General features: G+C 38.2%; 1 protein-coding gene and 1 pseudogene across 1 annotated transcript; one reads left to right on the forward strand and one right to left on the reverse strand.

Annotated features, from left to right (window-relative positions):
- Positions 1–15,209: 15,209 nt before the first annotated feature.
- Positions 15,210–17,366, reverse strand: LOC112203178 (annotated as a pseudogene).
- Positions 17,367–18,156: 790 nt separating this feature from the next.
- Positions 18,157–21,246, forward strand: LOC121049574. The gene is made up of 5 exons (XM_040507320.1): positions 18,157–18,220; positions 18,414–18,467; positions 19,174–20,417; positions 20,517–20,564; positions 20,957–21,246. Exons 3-5 carry the CDS (start codon positions 19,185–19,187, stop codon positions 20,987–20,989), a joined length of 1,314 nt encoding a protein of 437 aa, XP_040363254.1. The 5' UTR covers positions 18,157–18,220; positions 18,414–18,467; positions 19,174–19,184; the 3' UTR covers positions 20,990–21,246.
- The last annotated feature ends 5 nt before the right edge of the window (positions 21,247–21,251 follow it).

The following is a 21,251-nucleotide window of genomic DNA, read 5'->3' on the forward strand; positions in this document are numbered from 1 at the left end:
TAATATTGAGATTAAAGGGAAACTAATTCCTTAGGGTGGAGGGATCCAAACGAGGAATTAGTTTGGATGAGGAAATTAGAAAATTCGTATGAATTTATAAATGATGGAATCTTTAATTCCATAAATCTAAAATTCCATTAATTGCAATTTCTATTGTTTGATTGCATCTATTTAGGATTTGAAATGTGTAATAAATGAAAAAAGTTTAAAACAAATAAAAAGATAAAATAGAAAAAAGTCTTGTTTTGGAAATAAAAATTGAATACCGCAAAGGAATTCGTAAATGACACCTATTTTGGTGGAAATTGAAGTGAGGAATTTAAATAACGAATTCCTTTATTTTTTTTCCACAGAGAAAATTTAAAATTTCTAATATGATAATGCCAAACGAGGGAATTGACTTTTAGGAATTATGAAATCCTCACTTTCAATTAAATTCCATCATTTTTTCCTTCATCCAAACACACTCTTAAAGTTCCTATAATTCCCCTCTTTAGTAATTAAAATTTAAGTTTTTTTATTGGAACCTTTAAATTTTTTCACTTGACCTCCTATACTTTTTACACCTGCTATCAAATTTTGAAATACTAAATTTACTCACTAAACCTTACTCAAGTTCCTGAAATAACCTCACTCATATAATTTGCAAACAAACTATTAATTACATATTCATTTCTTACTCGGATTACATAAATCTCTTATCCAATAAAAAAGAAAATCAAACACAAGGTTTGGGCTTCAAAAATTAATTTAAAATAAAAAAGAATGATTTTTTTTATATACTTTTTTTTTCTCTTGTAGACGTGGAAAAAAATAATGAAGAGTAATAATTTTTCTTAATGTTGATTTATTTTCTCTATTTTTTGTACCTCATGGTTAATTATTTAATTTTTTTTAGTTTTATTTTTAATTGCTAGCTCTTTTTTTTTTGTGCAAATATAATAGATAGACTGAGATTTAGGTCATAATAGGATTTCATTTTGTTCTCCTTCACTAATATGCGTTCAACATCTTATATAATTAAGCAAATTCTTCAGGGAATGGTTAAATTTTTGAACTACCTATATGCCCTCACATAATAGAAATATTAATAAATAAATTATTTCTATATGAGGATAAGATAGTCAATATACTATATCATATTTGAAAAACTTGCAATATCTCCCATGAAAAAAGGAGAAGCTTCCCTAAAATTAGGAGAGAAATTGCTGTAACTTTTTTAATTTTAAAAAATAAAAGCCAATTGACATGTGCGGAGCACATGTTAAGGGGGCTAGTATATGATGATAAGAATTGTTAATTCTTATTAAATATATATAAATGTTTTAATGAATATGTAGTGAAATTGGAAAATGAAAATAGATAACGAAAAAAAAGGATCAATGATAAAAGAGGTCATTTTGAAGTGTCTTATTATAATCCAGGTAACACAAATGTCCCCATGATAAATAAGGTCACCTCTTAATAACCTGCCACTAAAGTTAAGCTTAATTACCAAAGATGCCACTACGCTCTCTCCCCACTCTCTTCCCCTTCACATCGTCGCTTTTACCTCTTAAAATCTTAGCTCAGGGCTCCGACCTCTCAAACCCTAAATCGAAGCTCGTCTGGACCGTCTCGACGTCTGTAGTACGGCCTCGTCGTCGGACGTAAGCTTCATCTTACTGGAACAACATAGATGGCGAGCCAGAGGTGAGAGAGAAATGAAGAGCCCAACTAGAGCAGAGTCGTAGAGAGAAGCCAATTTCGGGTTCTGACCGATGGAAAATAGGAGAATTCTTAGCGACAGCAATTGCAAACTAATAGATGCGTCATCGGCGGCAGTGATGGAGAGTGGGTGATCGTCGTCGGAAGTGAGTCCTCCCAGGCGGCGAAGTCAGTACGGATTTGATGAGAGTTTTGGTGGAAGTAAGTATCAGAGACTTCCTCCTCCCCACAATTGGGAATAATTGAGCTCTCTCTCTCAAATTGGCTTCGACGTCCTCTTCGACTATCTCAAAGTTAATTTCATCACTCTCTGGAATTTAGTATTTGATTAACTGATTCAATTCAAGTATGTATTTGAGCTCTGGTAGGTATTAATGGAGTATTGACAGTTCGGATAATTGAATTAGAAGAGCCAATTGCACATATGAAGATCATTCACAGTATTGTTCATTCTTGATTAACAATTTAGGATAGACATATATATCAACACACATACATATATGCATACACTATGACTTGCACATGAGCACATGAGAGCGTCTTTGAGAACACCCCATAGCTAAAGGGGGTTCATTTTTGTGTTTTCGATTGATCTTGATTGTTTATGATCTGCATGTGATTGCTGATCACATGAAAATTAAAATGTTTTTTTTTGTTTTGGAACAATTTGTGAATTTTGGCTTATGTGTTTTGCTGGACACTAAGTGGAGCATTGGAAAAGCTATGATCTTTGCTATTGTTTTTGTTTATTTATTATGCTTATTCAATTAGTCCACTTGATCTATGCTTATTGCGATAGATTGTATTGTAATGTAAGTGCGTACAAAAGTGTCTACTGTGGTCCCATATTTTCTAATCAAGAAGTTGTCTTTGGATTTTGTGCTCTTTCATCTCTCTCTCTCTCTCTCTCTCTCTCTCTCTCTCTCTCTCTCTTCTTTTTCTTTTCCGGAGACCATTGAATTTGTCTAATAATGTTGGTTTGGATTGTTAGTTCATGAGATGTTTATCATGTAAATGTAAAGTGCTATCCAAATTATCGTTTTTAGATCCATTGTTTGTGATTATTAGCATTTTGGAGCATGTTTCCCAAAGATATGTACCGATATGTTAAATGCAAAACCAACTCTTCATAAAGTGGTCTACTATGACATGAAGCTTATTATTATAAATGCTTTTGTGATCACCAGTGTCCAATTTGCTTGCAAACTTTAGAACCAATTGGCTATTGTAATTGCTCTCTGATTGCTATGGTGCAATTTAGTATTTGCCAACTCATCTAGCTGAACTCGGTCTCCAATGGTAATTTCCGAACTTATTTTCTAATTACGATATCATTTTTGAATCTAATATAGGTTTTGGGTGCTGAATGATTTGAATTATGTAATAATTGCATGTCACTGACAATGCCACTAATTAAGTCATTGATCAAGTCACTGGCCAGTAAAGTCATTGGCCGGGCCAAGTCCCTAGTCAGTGAGGTCACTAGCCAGGTCACTGTTAACCTCAAGTCACTGGCCATGTCATTGGTCATATCATAGTCATGAACATGTCTTCTCATTTTCAAATTTTTGTACAGGATACACAAATAGGACACATGGGCTGGGGTAAAAGAAAACAAAGGGAAGAAAGTGAAGAGGAAGCAGAAGTTCTAACCAGGAAGAAAAAGAAGAGTACTAAGGACAAAAGAAATTTTAGAAATTTGTTTAGGATGCAAGTCACTGACTTGGCCAATTGTAAACTCTAGCTTACAAAATCAAATAACCTTTTTGTCTTCTTCTGTGTCTGAATCTTCTACTTCTTCATGTTTTTTTCTTTTTGATTTCAAACTCTTCTTCGAATTCTTCTTTCTCTGTATTGTTCAATCATCTTCTTCATATTTTGATTACACCTCTCGGTAGTCTTCATCATCATCGCTTGTTTCCCTTTCTTTTCTTCTTGGTCTTGCCATTTCTGATGTTTAAATTATGTTGAAAATTTTTAAAATAAGAAGGTTAGCATTGAGTTTGCAAGTTACATAACAAGTAACTTGGCCAGCTAGTGATCTGGTCAGTGAAGTCACAAGCCATGTCAATGACAACAGTTATCATGATCAGTTACATGTGCAATTACTTGGTCAGTTACATACATTGTAAGTGACATGGTCAGTTACATGATCAGTTACATGGTCAGTTACATGATCAATTACATGGTCAGTTACATGATCAGCTATATAATCAGTTACATAATCTGTGACATGAGGTTAACACACGTTGCCAAGGAGTTGGCATTTTCCAGTGACTTCTCTGGCCAATGACTTGTCTAGCGACCTAGCCAGTGACCAGTTTCATTATATAATCCTATAAAGTATGTATGTGAACTAGCAGCACTTCCATTTTAGTAAAGCATACAACCTAAACAGCATCACACATATTCATTATCTCCATATAAATGGCTATGTTACTGTTCATGTCTCTATATCAAACCAAAATGAAAACACAGCCACACCAAAATCAAATCACACCCACACAGTAGCCTATGTCATTAGCCAAGTTATTGGCTAGATTACAGTTATAAACATGTTACTGTCAATCCCTGACCAAGTCACGGGCAAAGTCACACACCATGTCACTGTCAATCCCTGACCAAGTTATTGTTAACCTCAAGTTACTGGTCAAGCAGTCATTGTTAATCTAAAGTCACTGACTAAATTAATATTACTAACCTTTTTTTGTTGCATGGGAAGTTTAGTTCCACAAAACGAAAGCCTCATTGGATCTGAAACATGGATTTATATAATATAATTTGAGCAACTAACTACATACAAAAGAACACTTTCCAGGAATACCAACATCAAGTCGAATGACCTGAAACGGTGATTAAATTTGTTGGTTGAATATCCAAGAGAGATAAGAGAGGACCTACGAGAAGGTGATATTTATCCAAATAGAAGGCAACACAAAACATATCATTCATGATTGTTTAGCCTTAAACAACATAATCTCCATATTACACTTGAATAACCAAAGAGATTAAACAACATTTAGAATGATGTTCTTCCACAAAATTTATGAATGTCACTATCTATAGATAATAGAATTAAGACCAATATGAATGAGTATACAGCACAATGATTCACAAAAGCATCAAATATAACCTAAAGACAGATATAATTCCTTTTAACTATTACACCAACCAAACTAAAAAACTAGATCATCAGCCATGCACGAAGAACAAGATTTCGGATGCAAAAGTAAAAGCATAATTCTCATAGAAATTTCGAAAAGTCACATTGGCAATCTTCACCACAGTTGGCTCCTTGAACATCTTGACCCATGGAAACTGGGCGGAAGTCACTGCAGATAATGCCCGGCTGAAAAAGTCCGCGAACTTCATCACCCATATATCTTCCTCAGTATTGCTATTGGAAATAATAGTCAAATTGATTCAAGTTAAAATTCAAATCTAAAAATCAAAATAATATCAAACCAAATCAGAAAACCGTATCCGGAAAAGAAATGTCAGATCAGAACTAACACAACTCACCAGAAGTTGGATCAGCTCTGCCGAGAGATCATTCACTTCGATCTTCGCTGCCGCCTCAGCCATGGTAACCTTAGGCTTCTTCGGTTTCTTTGACTTCGACTTCTTCTCCTCCCCGGCCTTGGCCTTCTATGGCACGGCCTCATCATCGTTGTCTTCACCGTACTGGTTGTTGGACCGGAGCTTGGGTAACGAGAGAGATAAGATTTGAGCTATGAGATTTTGAACAGGTTTAAGGGCAGAATCGGAATCAAAAAAATTTAAAACTAATCTATTTTAACATCACCTCATTATTCATAAGGACTAAATTAATATTATTAACAATTCACAATGGACTTTTTTATCAAGTGAGAAACTAGGTCCCCGTTTTATCATTTCACTATCTAAAGTGACATTTTCCATCATTTCCCTAAAAAATAAAGAATGCAGTATAATATTATTGAATTGGAAAGTCTAGAGAAATAAAATAAAATAATTTTTTAGTATAATTATTATCCTTAATAGTCATTATCTAAGAAGTTATATATGTCATTTAATAATTCTTTAGAGTGAGGTCAACTGAGCAGATTTGGAGGTCCCAATAGAAATACTCTTAAAATTTCTCGCTTTCTCAGTGTGCATTAAGTATTTAAAATTTCTCATTTTCTCATAATTTTATTAGTAAATAAAGAATATCAAAATGTGATCATTAGGAAAGGCAAATGTTCATGGCTAGCAAATTGACTAAGAAAGTTCTTCTCAATAAATAAATTGACTACGAAATTGCAGATGTTCAATTGACTAAGAAAAGTTCAAATATCAATTCAGGGAACTGATTACAAGCATTTTTATGCGTGTAATTATATCTAAAACAGTATAAATAAGTAATCCTCATATTTATTAGTATGTAATTAATCCAAATTTTATTTATTTTGTAGAAAATAAGCGGAGCTGTGGAAACGAGAGAAAAAAGTGCGAAATTAGAGCAAATTGGAGTTTCCGACAAAAGGACGAAATAGTAAAGCTTGGTCAACCGTGGTCAATGTCATCGAAGGAGTGGGATCAAATTGCTTCCGATAATATATGCGAAAATGCATGGAGATGAGTGAGAAGAAAATGGAAGAAAAAGGAGGAAAGAAAAATAGAAAAGAAGAAGAAGAAAATTGGTTTTAGTTAATCAATTATTTGATTAATTAATCAAACCTTTGATTAATCAATCAAAGTCAGCCATCATCCTTCAATCATGCACGTGCTGTGCAGCTAGCTAAGCAAAGAGAGAAAGACAAAAAAAAAATCCTTTTCTTCTAACCAATGACACACTGCCACCTATCCCCGCTCTTATCTCATTTCTCTCCCAGCCACATGCCTTTTTGCTATCCTGATTCTATTCTCTCTCTCAGCTTACACATACCATGACCTAATCAGTAGCCGCAGGGGGAATTCTCTCACACCCCATTCCCTATCCTCTTCATTCCTTCTACTCTACAGCCGCACACCACCTCCATTTCCATCTTCTCTTCCATAACTCTCTCACCCACTCTCCCATTTCACTCACTCTTCCACATTAAATTATTGGGCTCTTCTCAAATTTCATCAAGAAAGATCATCAAGACCTTAATTTCATCTTGGGTAGTTAGGAGGATTCAAGCTAGCTTAGTTTTCTTTGCTTTCTAACATTGTTGAAATTAAGCAAAGCTTATCCTCTCTCTTCTCATCTATTTTAATTGTACATGGTTTTGATGTTAAATCTTGTTTTAGTTATGAGTGAGTAGTTCAATTTTGGGAGTTAGGGTTGTGAAGCCTTAACTCATCTTGTACAAATATCGATGTCAATTTCACAAATGCATGCATTTCCTATATGTGTCGAGTTCCGTATCTAGTACCGGTTAAGGCTACTAAACCAATTATCCTTTCGGTGTTTTGACTATGCCGGTTAAGGCCACAATCAACTCTCTAATTTGGGCATTACGCCGGTTAAGACCGCAATATCCAAAATTAGAGGCCTAGAGAGCAAGATAATAGAGACCCAAGCAAGCTTAGCTATAATTAAGCTAGCTAATGGTTACCACACTTAAATCCTAGATGCCACAAGATTAACAAAGTGTCAATTTATCAATCTATTCATCACAATTGCCCACAACATAATTTCAAAGGGTGACAAAGCCTAGAAACATGCTTCTAAGGACCAATAAATTAGGATTTAAAGCATATACAATGAAAATTGCATTTATTAAAATTAAAGCATCAATATTTATACAAGATGAGTTAGGGCTTCACAACCCTAACTCCCAAAATTGAACTACTCACTCATAACTAAAACAAGATTTAACATCAAAACCATGTACAATTAAAATAGATGAGAAGAGAGAGGATAAGCTTTGCTTAATTTCAACAATGTTAGAAAGCAAAGAAAACTAAGCTAGCTTGAATCCTCCTAACTACCCAAGATGAAATTAAGGTCTTGATGATATTTCTTGATGAAATTTGAGAAGAGTCCAATAATTTAATGTGGAAGAGTGAGTGAAATGGGAGAGTGGGTGAGAGAGTTATGGAAGAGAAGATGGAAAATGGAGGTGGTGTGCGGCTGTAGAGTAGAAGGAATGAAGAGGATAGGGAATGGGGTGTGAGAGAATTCCCCCTGCGGCTACTGTAGGAATGTATATATATATATTAGGTCATGGTATGTGTAAGCCGAGAGAGAGAATAGAATCAGGATAGCAAAAAGGCATGTGGCTGGGAGAGAAATGAGATAAGAGAAGGGATAGGTGGCAGTGTGTCATTGGTTAGAAGAAAAGGATTATTATTATTTTTTTTTGTCTTTCTCTCTTTGCTTAACTAGCTGCACAGCACGTGCATGATTGAAGGATGATGGCTAACTTTGATTGATTAATCAAAGGTTTGATTGATTAATCAAATAATTGATTAACTAAAACCAATTTTCTTCTTCTTCTTTTCTATTTTTCTTTCCTCCTTTTTCTTCCATTTTCTTCTCACTCGTCTCCATGCATTTTCGCATATATTATCGGAAGCAATTGGATCCCACTCCTTCGATGACATTGACCACGGTTGACCAAGCTTTACTATTTCGTCCTTTTGTCGGAAACTCCAATTTGCTCTAATTTCGCACTTTTTTCTCTCGTTTCCGCAGCTCCGCTTATTTTCTACAAAATAAATAAAATTTGGATTAATTACATACTAATAAATATGAGAATTACTTATTTATAGTGTTTTAGATATAATTACACGCATAAAAATGCTTGTAATCAGGAACCTCTTAATTTGGAAAGGCAGTTCATGGTCAGCACACAGATTGTGTCTAAAGCCCAAGAATGGCCGAGCGATTAATTTTGCGCTGCACATAGACTGATACTTAAGCCAAGGCCTACCTGCACATCAACTGGATTGAGTAATATCACCACATAGAGGTTTTCTAACACTTTTACGGACTAAATGTCACCACACTGATTGACCATGCTGGTAGTCGATCGACGTACTATCATTATACATGTAGACTGTTATTACCTCATTATACTTATTAGTAAGAGGTAGCTGTTTGACACGAAAATCTTGTGTGGTACAAACTGTCTCTTTTGAATGCGCGAGCGTGCCAGCACAGTGGGGTGCAGTCGTCGGGGCGTCCCTTGACTTGACTTCTTGATCAAGCGTTGTGGACGAGGAGATCACCAACCTCGTCACAAGGCTGTTTTCCTGCCTTCCGAGAAATGACTTCTTGCCTTACGGATAAGGGCTTTGGCTGTGGTCTCTTGCGTTCACCGAATCGATACTTAGAGTTGTAGACTAAGCAGAGCAATCACTGGGAAGTTGGAGAAAGCACGGGTTTTGCTAAAGCGTGACTTTAGCTTTGCGGGGGTTGCGAGGGCGTTACCCTTGCTTAGCTGATAGTATCGGTGGCAGTAGCACTAACAGTCAGCTCTTGGAGAGACTAGGACTGGAAGCACGGTTGCCGGGTTGGTTTGGTGGCGCTGACAGTCGGCTCTCGAGGAGACTGGGACTGGAACGTGGTCACCGGTAAGAGAGGTTGCTCCGGGGAGGCTTTGAAATCGTAGAGATTAATTGGAGAGAGTTGTTCTCTGCTGTGTCGTCTTTAGCCTCTATATATAGGCTGCTCGTAGATTCACTTTCCAAATATGAATGAAATACTATATTTTAGGCCACAATTATTGGCCTTGAATCAAATCAAAACTCTTAATAGTTTTGATATTATCGTAGGCGCGCGATAATTAATAATTATCCTCTGTCGCCGCTAGAATATAGGCAAAGATTAATTGCCTCTTAGAGTCCTGGATGTAATCGTTGGATGCGAGCTGTAGGATATGCACGTCTTAATTGCCTTCGCGAAGACTTCGTAGCTCGCGGCATGCAATTATGTATGTGTGTGTGTGGTGTGTGTGTGTGTGTGTGTGTGTGTATATATATATATATATATATAGCCCACGTAATCTGAGCCATGCAGCTTGCATAATTAACTTGTATACATATCCTCCTTGATATTCGCGAGCAAGCACGATTGTTCAGCACCATAACTCCTTGCATATATATATTGGCAGCAAATAGTTGATGGGCCACCTTGCTAATTTCTTAATTGTCTCACCATGCATGAACCACCATACATACATGATATATATAAGCCTCATTGCAATTAAGTATGATTGACTCTTCCTCCAACTGCTCCACGTCCATTATGGCTATGTGGGGCCCCTTCATTTCTTGCTTAATTGACCCATGCATGAGCAATTGTATAAACCATTCGCGTAGGCCACGTCCGCTCGCGAATATATTAATTGTATGGGAAGATTCGCATGGCTCCTCTCGTGCACATGTTGGTATTCAAGCAAATAAGTCATCACTAATTATCAAAGATTTGATAATCACTAGTAAATCAAGGAATATCCAGATTTGCTTTAAAATTACTTGGCCTCCAAGTAGGCTTTACTTAGCCTCTAAACAATATTTCCGAACTTGTCGAAAAATAAATACTTGAGCCACAGATATTGGCCCGGTTTTCTTCGAATCCCCCTTATTGGGAAAAATGTTAATTTTGGGTTCAAACATTGCCCCCCAGGCCTTGAAGTCGAAGTTCCCAGTCTTGACTGAAGAGGTCTTGAGTCAACACTAGTTTGACCAAGAAACGATGTTGCAGGCTAGTACTCTTTTTCATGTAGAAAATACAGTCATGCACATGACACCTGTTCACCGCTTCAGAAATAATTTGCACATACGTGCCTGTCTTGCAGCAAAGTATGAATGCAACTTGATATCGCCCAGCCAGGTATTTCGCCGACCTGTACATAGCTAGGTGAACTACGGTGAGATCCCACGGCGCACTTGTGAAGCACCAGCTAAGGAAAACTACCCTAGAGAAATGATTTTTCTCTTACTGCACCATTTTCTTCTAATGGTTAAACCAGTTTTGCTATCAGCAGGAGAAGCCTTCCATAGGCAGTACTTTTCAGGGATGAAAGGTTATTTCGCTGGCTGCTCAACCACAAGAATTGGTGCAGTCTATGTCTCAATATGATTCTTTAGCTTCCATGCTGGGACTTGATTTGCCTAGCCAAAGAAAAGCAGGCTTCATGAGAGGCTTCCATGTCGGCAGAAGCTTTCATGCTCCAACGACTCTGGGAAACATCACCTCACTCTACTGCTGCTACATATGGAGAATATGCTTTTCTTTGCATCTGATAACAACGAAGATGAGTCCCTCGATGATTAACTACTTCAAAAGCCACATGGGTTGGACTATATTAACTAACTATTGCTCCATGCCACTCACTGCTGCAATTCAGAATTCCACCTTTGCCAGTGGTAACAACTAGCTGCTACCGTGCATAACTGCATTGAAAACGAGTGTCGTGTTCTAAAATTTCATCATCCCAACAACTCTAATGCACCTCCAGCAAGGTGCTGCATCGCATACCCCGCAATCACAGAAGCCCATGAAGTTGAATCTCTCTCTCAGGCATACCATCAAACACCTTATATGCATAGCTCATGTTTTTAGACTTTTGATGAAAAATCAACTGATTAGCCTCCAGAAGGTCACTTTATCAGCAAAGAGCACAACCAATCACTGGGTCAGGGGGATTGGGTTCAATTCTTCATAGCGGCAATGAGAGACGACTCTGGATTGGGGGTGGAATTGAACCTCCAGCAATTCAATTTTGCCTCTTCTCGCCGGCGGAAGAAACTCTCACTGATTCTACTTTAGCGTCAAAAGAAGGTTCTGCCTTGACGTCTGCCACAGTGGCTGGCAGAAGATTGTCCATTAGAGCCCACTTGCTGGCCCTTAGATCACATTCGCCCCTGTTGTATTTCGCTCGCGAGGAAAGGGCGAAGTGTATTCAGCGAGCGTTCGACCGTTGCTCGCGAGAAAAGCACTCGCGAAAACGTACTTCGCTAGCATTCGCTTAATACTTGGCCTCCTTCGCGAACACTCGCTCGCGACCATCTCCTTCGCGGCCACTCGCTTATGTCTCCACGTCCTTCGCGACGCATAAACTCTCTTTTTGTATTTTATTTTTTATATTTTTTATTATTATTTTTTATATTTTTTATTTTGTTTAAAAAAAGAAAGAAAGATGCAAACTGAAAATTGACAGAAAATTAGAAGCAAATAAAGAAGCTAGCAGCAGTGCGTTTGGCTAACCTCTAGAAGGCCACGGGGGAGGCCATCTATGCTTCACTCCAAGCTTCGACGTATCAAAATTTATTGCACGAAAATCCCTCTTATGAGAGCTTGCAGGAAAGCAACAAAGATACTTCGCGTAAAAAACTTGGAAAAAATTTGGCTCGTAGGAGTAATATTGCCCCCCAAGTATCTTTGTTGGTTGACGAAGTATGATCTTCAATTGCAAATTTGGAGATGATGGTGTTCCAAGATCGGCTTTGTCGCCAACCACCATGTCATAGAATATGGTGTCTTCAAAATAAGCCACAGATTGGCTCTTGCATTTAACCACTTGTTGGTCAAAATTCTCATGATCAAGAGCTTCCAAGAACTTGAACTCCTGAATATGATTTTTTGAACCAATAATTAAACTATAATTATCATCATACTCATCATATATTGGCTCCATACTGAGATCATACATAGAGTCACCAAAATTTGATGAATTGATCTCCTCTGCAAAAATAGACATATCAAATATTTATTTGCCTCTGTCCACTTTCCAGGCATCGTATTGAGGAGACGCCTCTATGGACTGTATAGTATCATCATAGACAAATTTCTCTGACAAGAAATTTGGAGCTTGATAATTATAAACAAGAGTTATTTTGCACTGATGATATGCCATTTCACATCCTACTATGATAAGCTAGCCATTTGAATATTGAGTTTGGCCATTCTCGAAATTTGGGATGTGAATATATCTTCCACATATATCAAAGCCACAGCTTGGCTGTTGAATATATGTGCCGTGAAGAAAGCCACAAATAGGTTGGCTGGGAACAATTCTTAATTGACAACCATATTGATTGCCATGGTCTTGTGCTTGACCAATATAATTGCCACATTTGTCATCTTCCTGGCCTTGTGATTCATATAGGTCAGTAGCTTTTTGAATAAAGCCATATCGTGGACCATCTTCGTTGTACATAGTCAATTGATTCGCTAGACCACGTTTAATCACCTCTTGGCCCTTGTATAATTCTGTTGATTCATAAAGCCGCTCTGGATGATCAGAGGAATGAACGTGGGTAGAATCTTGCCCCCCATGTATCTGATCAATAGCCACGTATTTGGCTTGATCAGTGGAGAAATCAGCTATCTGTTCAGAGACAATTTTCTTGTCAGAAGAACAATCTTGTTGATGACCTTCACCATGCACAGCCTCTGTGTAAGGCTGTGATTCACCAGTGAGACCCTTAGGTTGATTGCCACCTATAGGCAAGTTAGTCTCAGAAACGATCTCCTCGCGTGTCGATTCTTGATTGCGCAAGGTCGCGAACTCCGATGAGGTCTGCTTGTTTTGGTTCGGGATGGCGCCTCCATGGCTTGCTTTTGTCGCAAACTCTGCTCATCAACGATACCTCTGGCATGAGCTCCTACCTCATTCTCTGACTGTGCAATTTGTCGCTTAGTATCCTCAGCACGCTGGGCGATGCGCTGGTCTAGTTCGCTTATAAGCTGGTCTATTTTCGCAGTTTCCCTTTCAAAATCAGCTGCTATCTTCACACGATGGTTCTCGATGTTTTCCATGATGATCGCTAGTTTTTCCTCGCAGGTCGCTTCCTCTGGAATAGGCTTCGGAACGAAAGCCTCTCTTGTCGTAGTGTAGCCATTGGTGGTAACATTGGCCATCTTTTCACTTTAGGAATTTCCTTTGGTAAAGATTTTCCCCTAGCATCCCAATGATGGTAAATACAAAAGACTCTAGTGTGGTCCCACTGGGCGTGCCAAAATGTTTGACACGAAAATCCTGTGTGGTACAAACTGTCTCGAGGCGTCCCTTGACCTGACTTCTTGATCAAGCGTTGTGGACGAGGAGAGCACCAACCTCGTCACAAGGCTCTTTTCCTGCCTTCCGAGAAATGACTTCTTGCCTTACGGATAAGGGCTTTGGTTGTGGTCTCTTGCGTTCACCGAATCGATACTTAGAGTTGTAGACTAAGCAGAGCAATCACTGGGAAGTTGGAGAAAGCACGGGTTTTGCTAAAGCGTGACTTTAGCTTTGCGGGGGTTGCGAGGGCGTTACCCTTGCTTCGCTGATAGTATCGGTGGCAGTAGCACTAACAGTCAGCTCTTGGAGAGACTAGGACTGGAAGCACGGTTGCCGGGTTGGTTTGGTGGCGCTGACAGTCAGCTCTCGAGGAGACTGGGACTGGAACGTGGTCACCGGTAAGAGAGGTTGCTCCGGGGAGGCTTTGATAATCGTAGAGATTAATTGGAGAGAGTTGTTCTCTGCTGTGTCGTCTTTAGCCTCTCTATATAGGCTGCTCGTAGATTCACTTTCCAAATATGAATGAAATACTATATTTTAAGCCACGGTTATTGGCCTTGAATCAAATCAAAACTCTTAATAGTTTTGATAATATCGTAGGCGATAATTAATAATTATCCTTTGTCACCACTAGAATATAAGCAAAGATTAATTGCCTCTTAGAGTCCTGGATGTAATCGTTGCATGCGAGCAGTAGGATATGCACGTCTTAATTGCCTTCGCGAAGACTTCGTAGCTCGCGGCATGCAATTATGTATGTGTGTGTGTGTGTGTGTGTGTGTATATATATATATATATATATATATATATAGCCCACGTAATCTGAGCCATGCAGCTTGCATAATTAACTTCTATACATATCCTCCTTGATATTCGCGAGCAAGCACGATTGTTCAGCATCATAACTCCTTGCATATATATATTGGCAGCAAATAGTTGATGGGCCACCTTGCTAATTTCTTAATTGTCTCACCATGCATGAACCACCATACATACATGATATATATAAACCTCATTGCAATTAAGCATGATTGACTCTTCCTCCAACTGCTCCACGTCCATTATGGCTATGTGGGACCCCTTCATTTCTTGCTTAATTGACCCATGCATGAGCAATTGTATAAACCATTCGCGTAGGCCACGTCCGCTCGTGAATATATTAATTGTATGGGAAGATTCGCATGGCTCCTCTCGTGCACATGTTGGTATTCAAGCAAATAAGTCATCATTAATTATCAAAGATTTGATAGTCACTAGTAAATCAAGGAATATCCAGATTTGCTTCAAAATTACTGGGCCTCCAAGTAGGCTTTACTTAGCCTCTAAACAATATTTTCTGAACTTGTCAAAAAGTAAATACTTGGACCACGGATATTGGCCCGGTTTTCTTCGAATCCCCCTTATCGGGAAAAAATGTTAATTTTGGGTTCAAACAGTAGCCATACATCAAAGGCCAGTAGAAGTGTATATTGTATCTCATTAACTAAGTTCTAATGAACTTCATGGCGTTTGTTCACTCTATATTGAATATAGTTAATCCCATTATTTTTGGGGAAGTGGCGGAATGCTCTGCTCATTTCTAAAAAAAAATCTGAGGATCAACCTTGGTTTTCACACGTACCAATATATCAAAGTTATTTTTGAAATACTTTTTCCCATAAACCCAAGCAGCTTGAAAGGAAGACTGGTAGGCCTCTTTAGGGTCCTTGGACAACAAATGGAGTCATTGATTCATAAAACTTCCTCAACAAGTCAATGTACTTCTCTGTGTCCGTTTCGTTCGCCAAGATAGTGACGTAATGAAATCATAAAAAAGTTTCCTGCTCTATGTGGGAATGGAGTCAGCGACTCGGAAATCTCGCTCATTCTTCCACAATAAGGGTTCCATTGCATCGCCATCTTCCCTATCTTCAGCTGCATCTGCCACATGGTTTCGATCGCTGCTTTTGGAATCGGCTCTTTCACGTAATCAGACTTGTTCTTGAAGAACATTTCTGGTGCCTTTTTTAGCCTGTTAAGAAGAACAGAAGTGGGAGTTCCTAGTGGGAAATCAGCCCAGAATACGGTGGAGTTTATCCAACTCATTTCAATGCTATCTCTACTTTGCAAACCAAATTCAGGGAACCTCTTAGTTAACAATGGAACAAGCTTATGACTTCGTCCCAAGAAGAAACCAATGAATGACACTTCCACAGTGTTGGTGCCCTTGGTGGTTTTTTTCACTCGAGGCATTGCTCTTATGAAAATCTCCGGAGGAAGCTCCGGTCCAACAAATTGCCACTTGTAAATAACATCTGTTGCATTTTGTTCCAGAGTTTTTTTTACGTTGAAAACCGTCACTTTTTTCGGAACTCGGACTAGTTTGATCTATCACGATAAAATGACACCAAAGCTTCCCGTAGCACCTCCTCTAAGGCTCTAATGGCCCAAAATAGGTCTTCTCCCATTGACTGCCTATCAAGAATTTACATCCACTATTTTGGCATCCACATTGTTATCTGCTGCGAGCCCATATTTTCTCATCAAGTTGCCATACCCACCCCCGCTGAAGTGACCACCACCAACACCAGGGCAAGCAGCAGCCGGAAACCCATGGACGTTACTTTTCTCCGCAATTCTAGAATAAATCTCTCCGATAGTAGCACCGGACTCGACCCAAGCGCTCTCGTCCTTGACATTGACGTTAATGGACCGGAGATTAAACAAGTCAAGGATCACGAAAGGAACATTCGATACATACGAAAGAGCCTCGAAGTCGTGGCCCCCGCTTTGGATTCGGAGCTGAAACCTGTGCTGTTTTGCACAAATCACAGTTGCTTGGACGTGGGATTCGTGCGCAGCGGGCACAATGGCCCAAGGTTTTGGAGTTGCGGGTGTCGAAAATCTCTTGTTTCTAGTGTAAGCCAACAAAGCATCTTGGAAAGTGGTGTTTTGCTGGTTGAGAACATTTGCTGGGATTGGGGAAGAGGAAGATTGTTTTGCAAGGCATTGGACGAAATCGCTGATAATGGGTTCTGATATTGCTGAGATAGAAATGACTGAGAGAATGAAGAGGACTGCGACTATTATTGAAAAGCTTTTGAGAAATTGTAAGTGCCGTTCTGGCCTGCAATATCAATGAAATCTTCATTTACTCAAAAAAAAAAAAAAAAAAAGTAAACATGCCTATGATATACGCATGTAGAAGTAACCAATTCGTAAACAAATTTCATTATGATTGATAACAAAAAACTAATTAAGAGTCCGTTTGAAACATTTTTAGATAATTGTTTTCTATAATATGAAAAAAAACTAACATGATACGCGTTGGGCTTGTTAAATTTTAAAAACACCGGAAATTAATTTTTAAGATACAACTTTGAAGCTCCTAATAAATTTTGGAAATGCACTTTCCTCATTTTTATTCTTTTCAAAGAGTAGCTTATGCAAACCCAAAATGAAATTTTTATTTTTCTCACTAGCTTTTACTCACAGTCGCTGCCCAGTTCTCAGACGTTCTTTCTCTACCCACTATCCCCTAATCCCGGCAGTTTTTTCAATCTAATTTGTTTTCTCCACATCTTTGCTAGATCTACGGACATATGGTTGTGAAGTTCAATTGAAAATTGTAACCCAAAAAAAAAAATGTTCAATTGAAAATGAAAAGGCACTACAACTATAGAAGTAGAAAACACCTGACACCGTGCAAGTTTCCTCCATTGAGCTATTCTTTTTTTAACCTTATACGGGTTGGATCGAATTGATCATCAGAGAGAAAAAGTGATCGAATCGAACAATCCACTATTAATTAACTATAAGTGGATTAATTTGACTCATAGTTGTAATTGACTACTATCAATTAATGAAATCATTTCTCCTTTGATCAAACAAAAAAAATGCGATTTTGATACAGAACTACAGAAAATCAATTAAACAAAAGCACATTTTTAACTAATTATTTAGTGACGTAATCGAGTTTTATATTTGTATCTATAAAGATTTCTAAATAAGTGGGGTAGTCATGCCAGTTGTAATGCCCCTATTGAAAATATCTAAAACAATTTGTAACCGTTTTTGTTGTCTTTACTCAATTACAGTGCTACGTGGTAGTCGGGACTACAGAATAATTTATCTGAAGACTCATAATTAGCAAGATGCGAGTACGAATAATTAGCAGCCTACCTAGCCCCTAGTTAGTTCATTAAATTAATCAATAGGTTAAGCAATATTGATTAATAATTAAGCTGGCTGTCTTAATCATATGCAGACATGCATGTAATTTATCATCACGTATTTTAGCAGAAAATTAGGACTTGGGGTACAAGTTTACAATTTCTTAATTACGGAGAGAGGCTCGGCGAAATAGTACCATCACATAAAAACAAAAAGGGGCAAAGGCAGAGACGCAGCAAGAATGTAAGGAATAGACAGTTGGTCTTATCAATTTTGTCAGTTTGTTATTTCCAGCTAGCTAGCTATAACCAACCTCCATCTCCCTATTTTCCTATAAAACGGGAAATTCTCCAGTAACGAAATCACATTTCTCTTCGTCTCACCACTCTTACTCTCACTAGGTATCACTCTCTCTCTCTCTCTCTCTCTCTCTCTCTGATGGAAATACCAAATTCTGTTCTACAAGTTTCTTTCTTGCTTGATTCTTTATTGCATTCGTGTAACGATCTTTGCTTTAAGCTTAATATTCAATCGGACTTGCATGAACTTCCCCTCTTTTCTTGTTTAATTTCTGGAGACTTGGTTCAATTTCAGAGAGAAGCAAGAATCAGTTCAAGAATTCGGAGAGAAAATAACAGAGGAATCCAGGTACGGCTCTCTCTCTCATCTTTCTTTCTTCGCTTTTCTCAGTTTCTATGAATCTGGAGCCAAGGGTTTGGTTTAATTTCTTATATGTACTTGTTCTTCTGAAATGTAGCTTAGTTTAACACTCAAGGTTTTTCTTCGTCAAGATTATTTTTCAATGGTGGACTTGTGTATATGTGAAGCTTTGCTTGAGATACAATCACAGCAAACTTAACCGGGTTTTCGATTCTTGTGTGTCTGCATTTTAGTATATAAAAAAAAAAAAAAAAAGCAAAATTAGTTTAATAATTCAAGTTTTTCTTTTCTTGAATTTTTGATGTGCATTGAGCTATTCTTTTGCAAGTACAGGCAAATGGGTATGAATCTCCCTCTTTCTTTGTCAGAGTTTCTCTGAAACCAAGTTTAATATGTTCATCGTCGTATATTAATTAATGCATTTCCTTTATTTGTAGTGCAGACTTCTGTTCAATTTTGATACACAATTGGTGGACTTGTATGGTAGTTGAGTTTTGCTGTAAATTGATTTGTACATTTCAGCATTTGTTCTTCAATTTTTGGAGTATGTACTGAACTATTCCCTTCAAGTTTTATGTCGTTTGGACTTGTACTGAACTCTTTGTTCATGTCCAAGAAAAGTTTATTTAACTTGTCATTCAAGTTTAAAGAGACTAAATAGTGTTTTTCTTTCTTTCTTGGGTCTCTGTTTCAGGAGAGTAAATAATGGCCGACATAGGTGATGATGGTGTTCAACTTCAAGGGAAGGAGCTATATAAGCACCAGTTTAAGCAGACTTTCACCACACGCTTGACAGAGATTCTGGCTTTTAATCCCAACTCTGTGGTTTCAGAGAGGGGTGTGATAGAGATTCTGGAGAAGTTAAACCGAGCGGCAATCATGTATGGCAGGAGCTACATTGCCGAAGATGAGTCCGAGTATGTTGATTGCTCTAATGTGATTGGGTTTGGTTTGCCCCTGATTGGCCAGGAGAGGTGCTTCATGCAGTTGCTCAGAGAGTGTGATCCACAATCGGAAGTGGGTAGGAAATTGTGGAACATGAAACACCAAGCGGCTCTTGTTGGTGAAAAAGTCTCGCAGCATCTTATAAGGATGATGGTGGTGATGAACACAGAGAACAAAAAGGAAATGATGAAGAAGTTCAGAGATACTGTGCATCTGTTTCCATTCTTAGTGGATGCTTTTGAATGGCCGGGGAGAAGTGAATATTTTGGAGTAGTGTATAACAGGATCAACGTTCTTATGGAACACGCACGCAAAGAATTCATCCTGCAGGTTAAGAGATCAAGAATGCCAGCTGGGAGTCTGGGATATGTTGAAGACCTTCTCATAAATTTGGACAACAAAAACGAGCGTGATGAATTTCTTGATGACCTCCTTGATCAGATTGTGGAAGTTATATCAATGCTGGAGTCTCTGCTGAGCTTTCCAATACTGCCCGATGGGCCAAGGTTGCTCTCTAGAAATATAAGATCAGTAGCTTGGCTGCGTAAGGAGCTTGTGGATATGGAAATAAAGATGCACAACAATATTGGAAAAAGGGTAAGAGAACTGATGGTTAAGTATAAAGGGAATAAGTATTTCAATGATACTGCTGCATTTCTCACGAGAGTGTATTCACCAAGACATGATATGTGGGAGGATTTGGAAAGTGTGGTGAAAGCGGTGAAGCTGGGACCCCAATCTCGAGGGCGAGTCAGACTCCATGTTGGAGGAACTATCATTCATAAGTACCGGAATAGCGCACTGATTCGGATAGTAGGAATCAACACCAGGAAGGAAGCTGAGTCGTTCACTGGAAAGCACATTGTCTACTTCTACAGGGCTAACGTGAAGAAAAGCAACAGCCACTACCGCTGCATTTGGGGAAAGGTTACCAGGCCTCATGATAACAGTGGCATTCTTTGTGCTAGGTTCATCTCCAATTTACTCCCCAGGGTACTATTTTATACTCAAAACAATTTTTTGATTTATGTACATTGTTTTTTGTTTGAGTGGTTATCTTATGGATCGATTTCCTCTGTTGTTCCTTTGTAGCATGGTTGCATGAGGGTATATATGTATCGTGCCAGGATCAACTACGAGGTAATTATTGTTTGATGAACTTATAGTTCTACTTGTTTTTACTTGGCCTTGTAGTGTTTGTTGTCTAGCTATTTTGCCTCATATGCTCAATGTGTACTTTATCTGGGGATTCCCCTATGAGTTTAAAAGTTAGGCTTACTCCACATTCAAATTTGTTGCGTCATCTTTTAACCTTTTCTATAATGGTTTCTCAGCCTGATTGACTTACCTTGCAAATTCATTTTCTAGTGATCATTTGGTGAATATATACTCTGCCTTTTTTAATCTTGGAGAACAAAATTGCCTTTTCAAATATATAGATGCATATAATTCTCTTTACTAAATGGTCCTTATTTCCTTGCTCCTGCTTGATTTGGTTGGCTTTTAATCCTGCTTGTTTTGTTTTGTTGCAGTTGCACAGGCCGCCTTTCGTCTATGGAGACTAATCTTGCAGTTCCCCAGGACCTTCGTCTAATCTCGTGCTTGGTTTTGTTGGGTTCCATCTTGGTCACTTCCCGACTATTGTGAATTTAGATATACTTTTCCCCCTGATGTTCAGTCAATTTTGTTTGCTGGGTTGTTAATGTTTTTAAAGTTCTGTATTATCTGACCTTCAGTTTGAATGTTTGCGGATGTTAATCAAGTTGCTTGAATTGATCTGTAGAGATCAAGATAATTTCTTCTTATTTTGGCTACCATATTATGCAT

The sequence above is a fragment of the Rosa chinensis genome, chromosome 5 (genome assembly GCF_002994745.2).
Source record: "Rosa chinensis cultivar Old Blush chromosome 5, RchiOBHm-V2, whole genome shotgun sequence".
Classification (NCBI taxonomy): Eukaryota; Viridiplantae; Streptophyta; class Magnoliopsida; order Rosales; family Rosaceae; genus Rosa; species Rosa chinensis.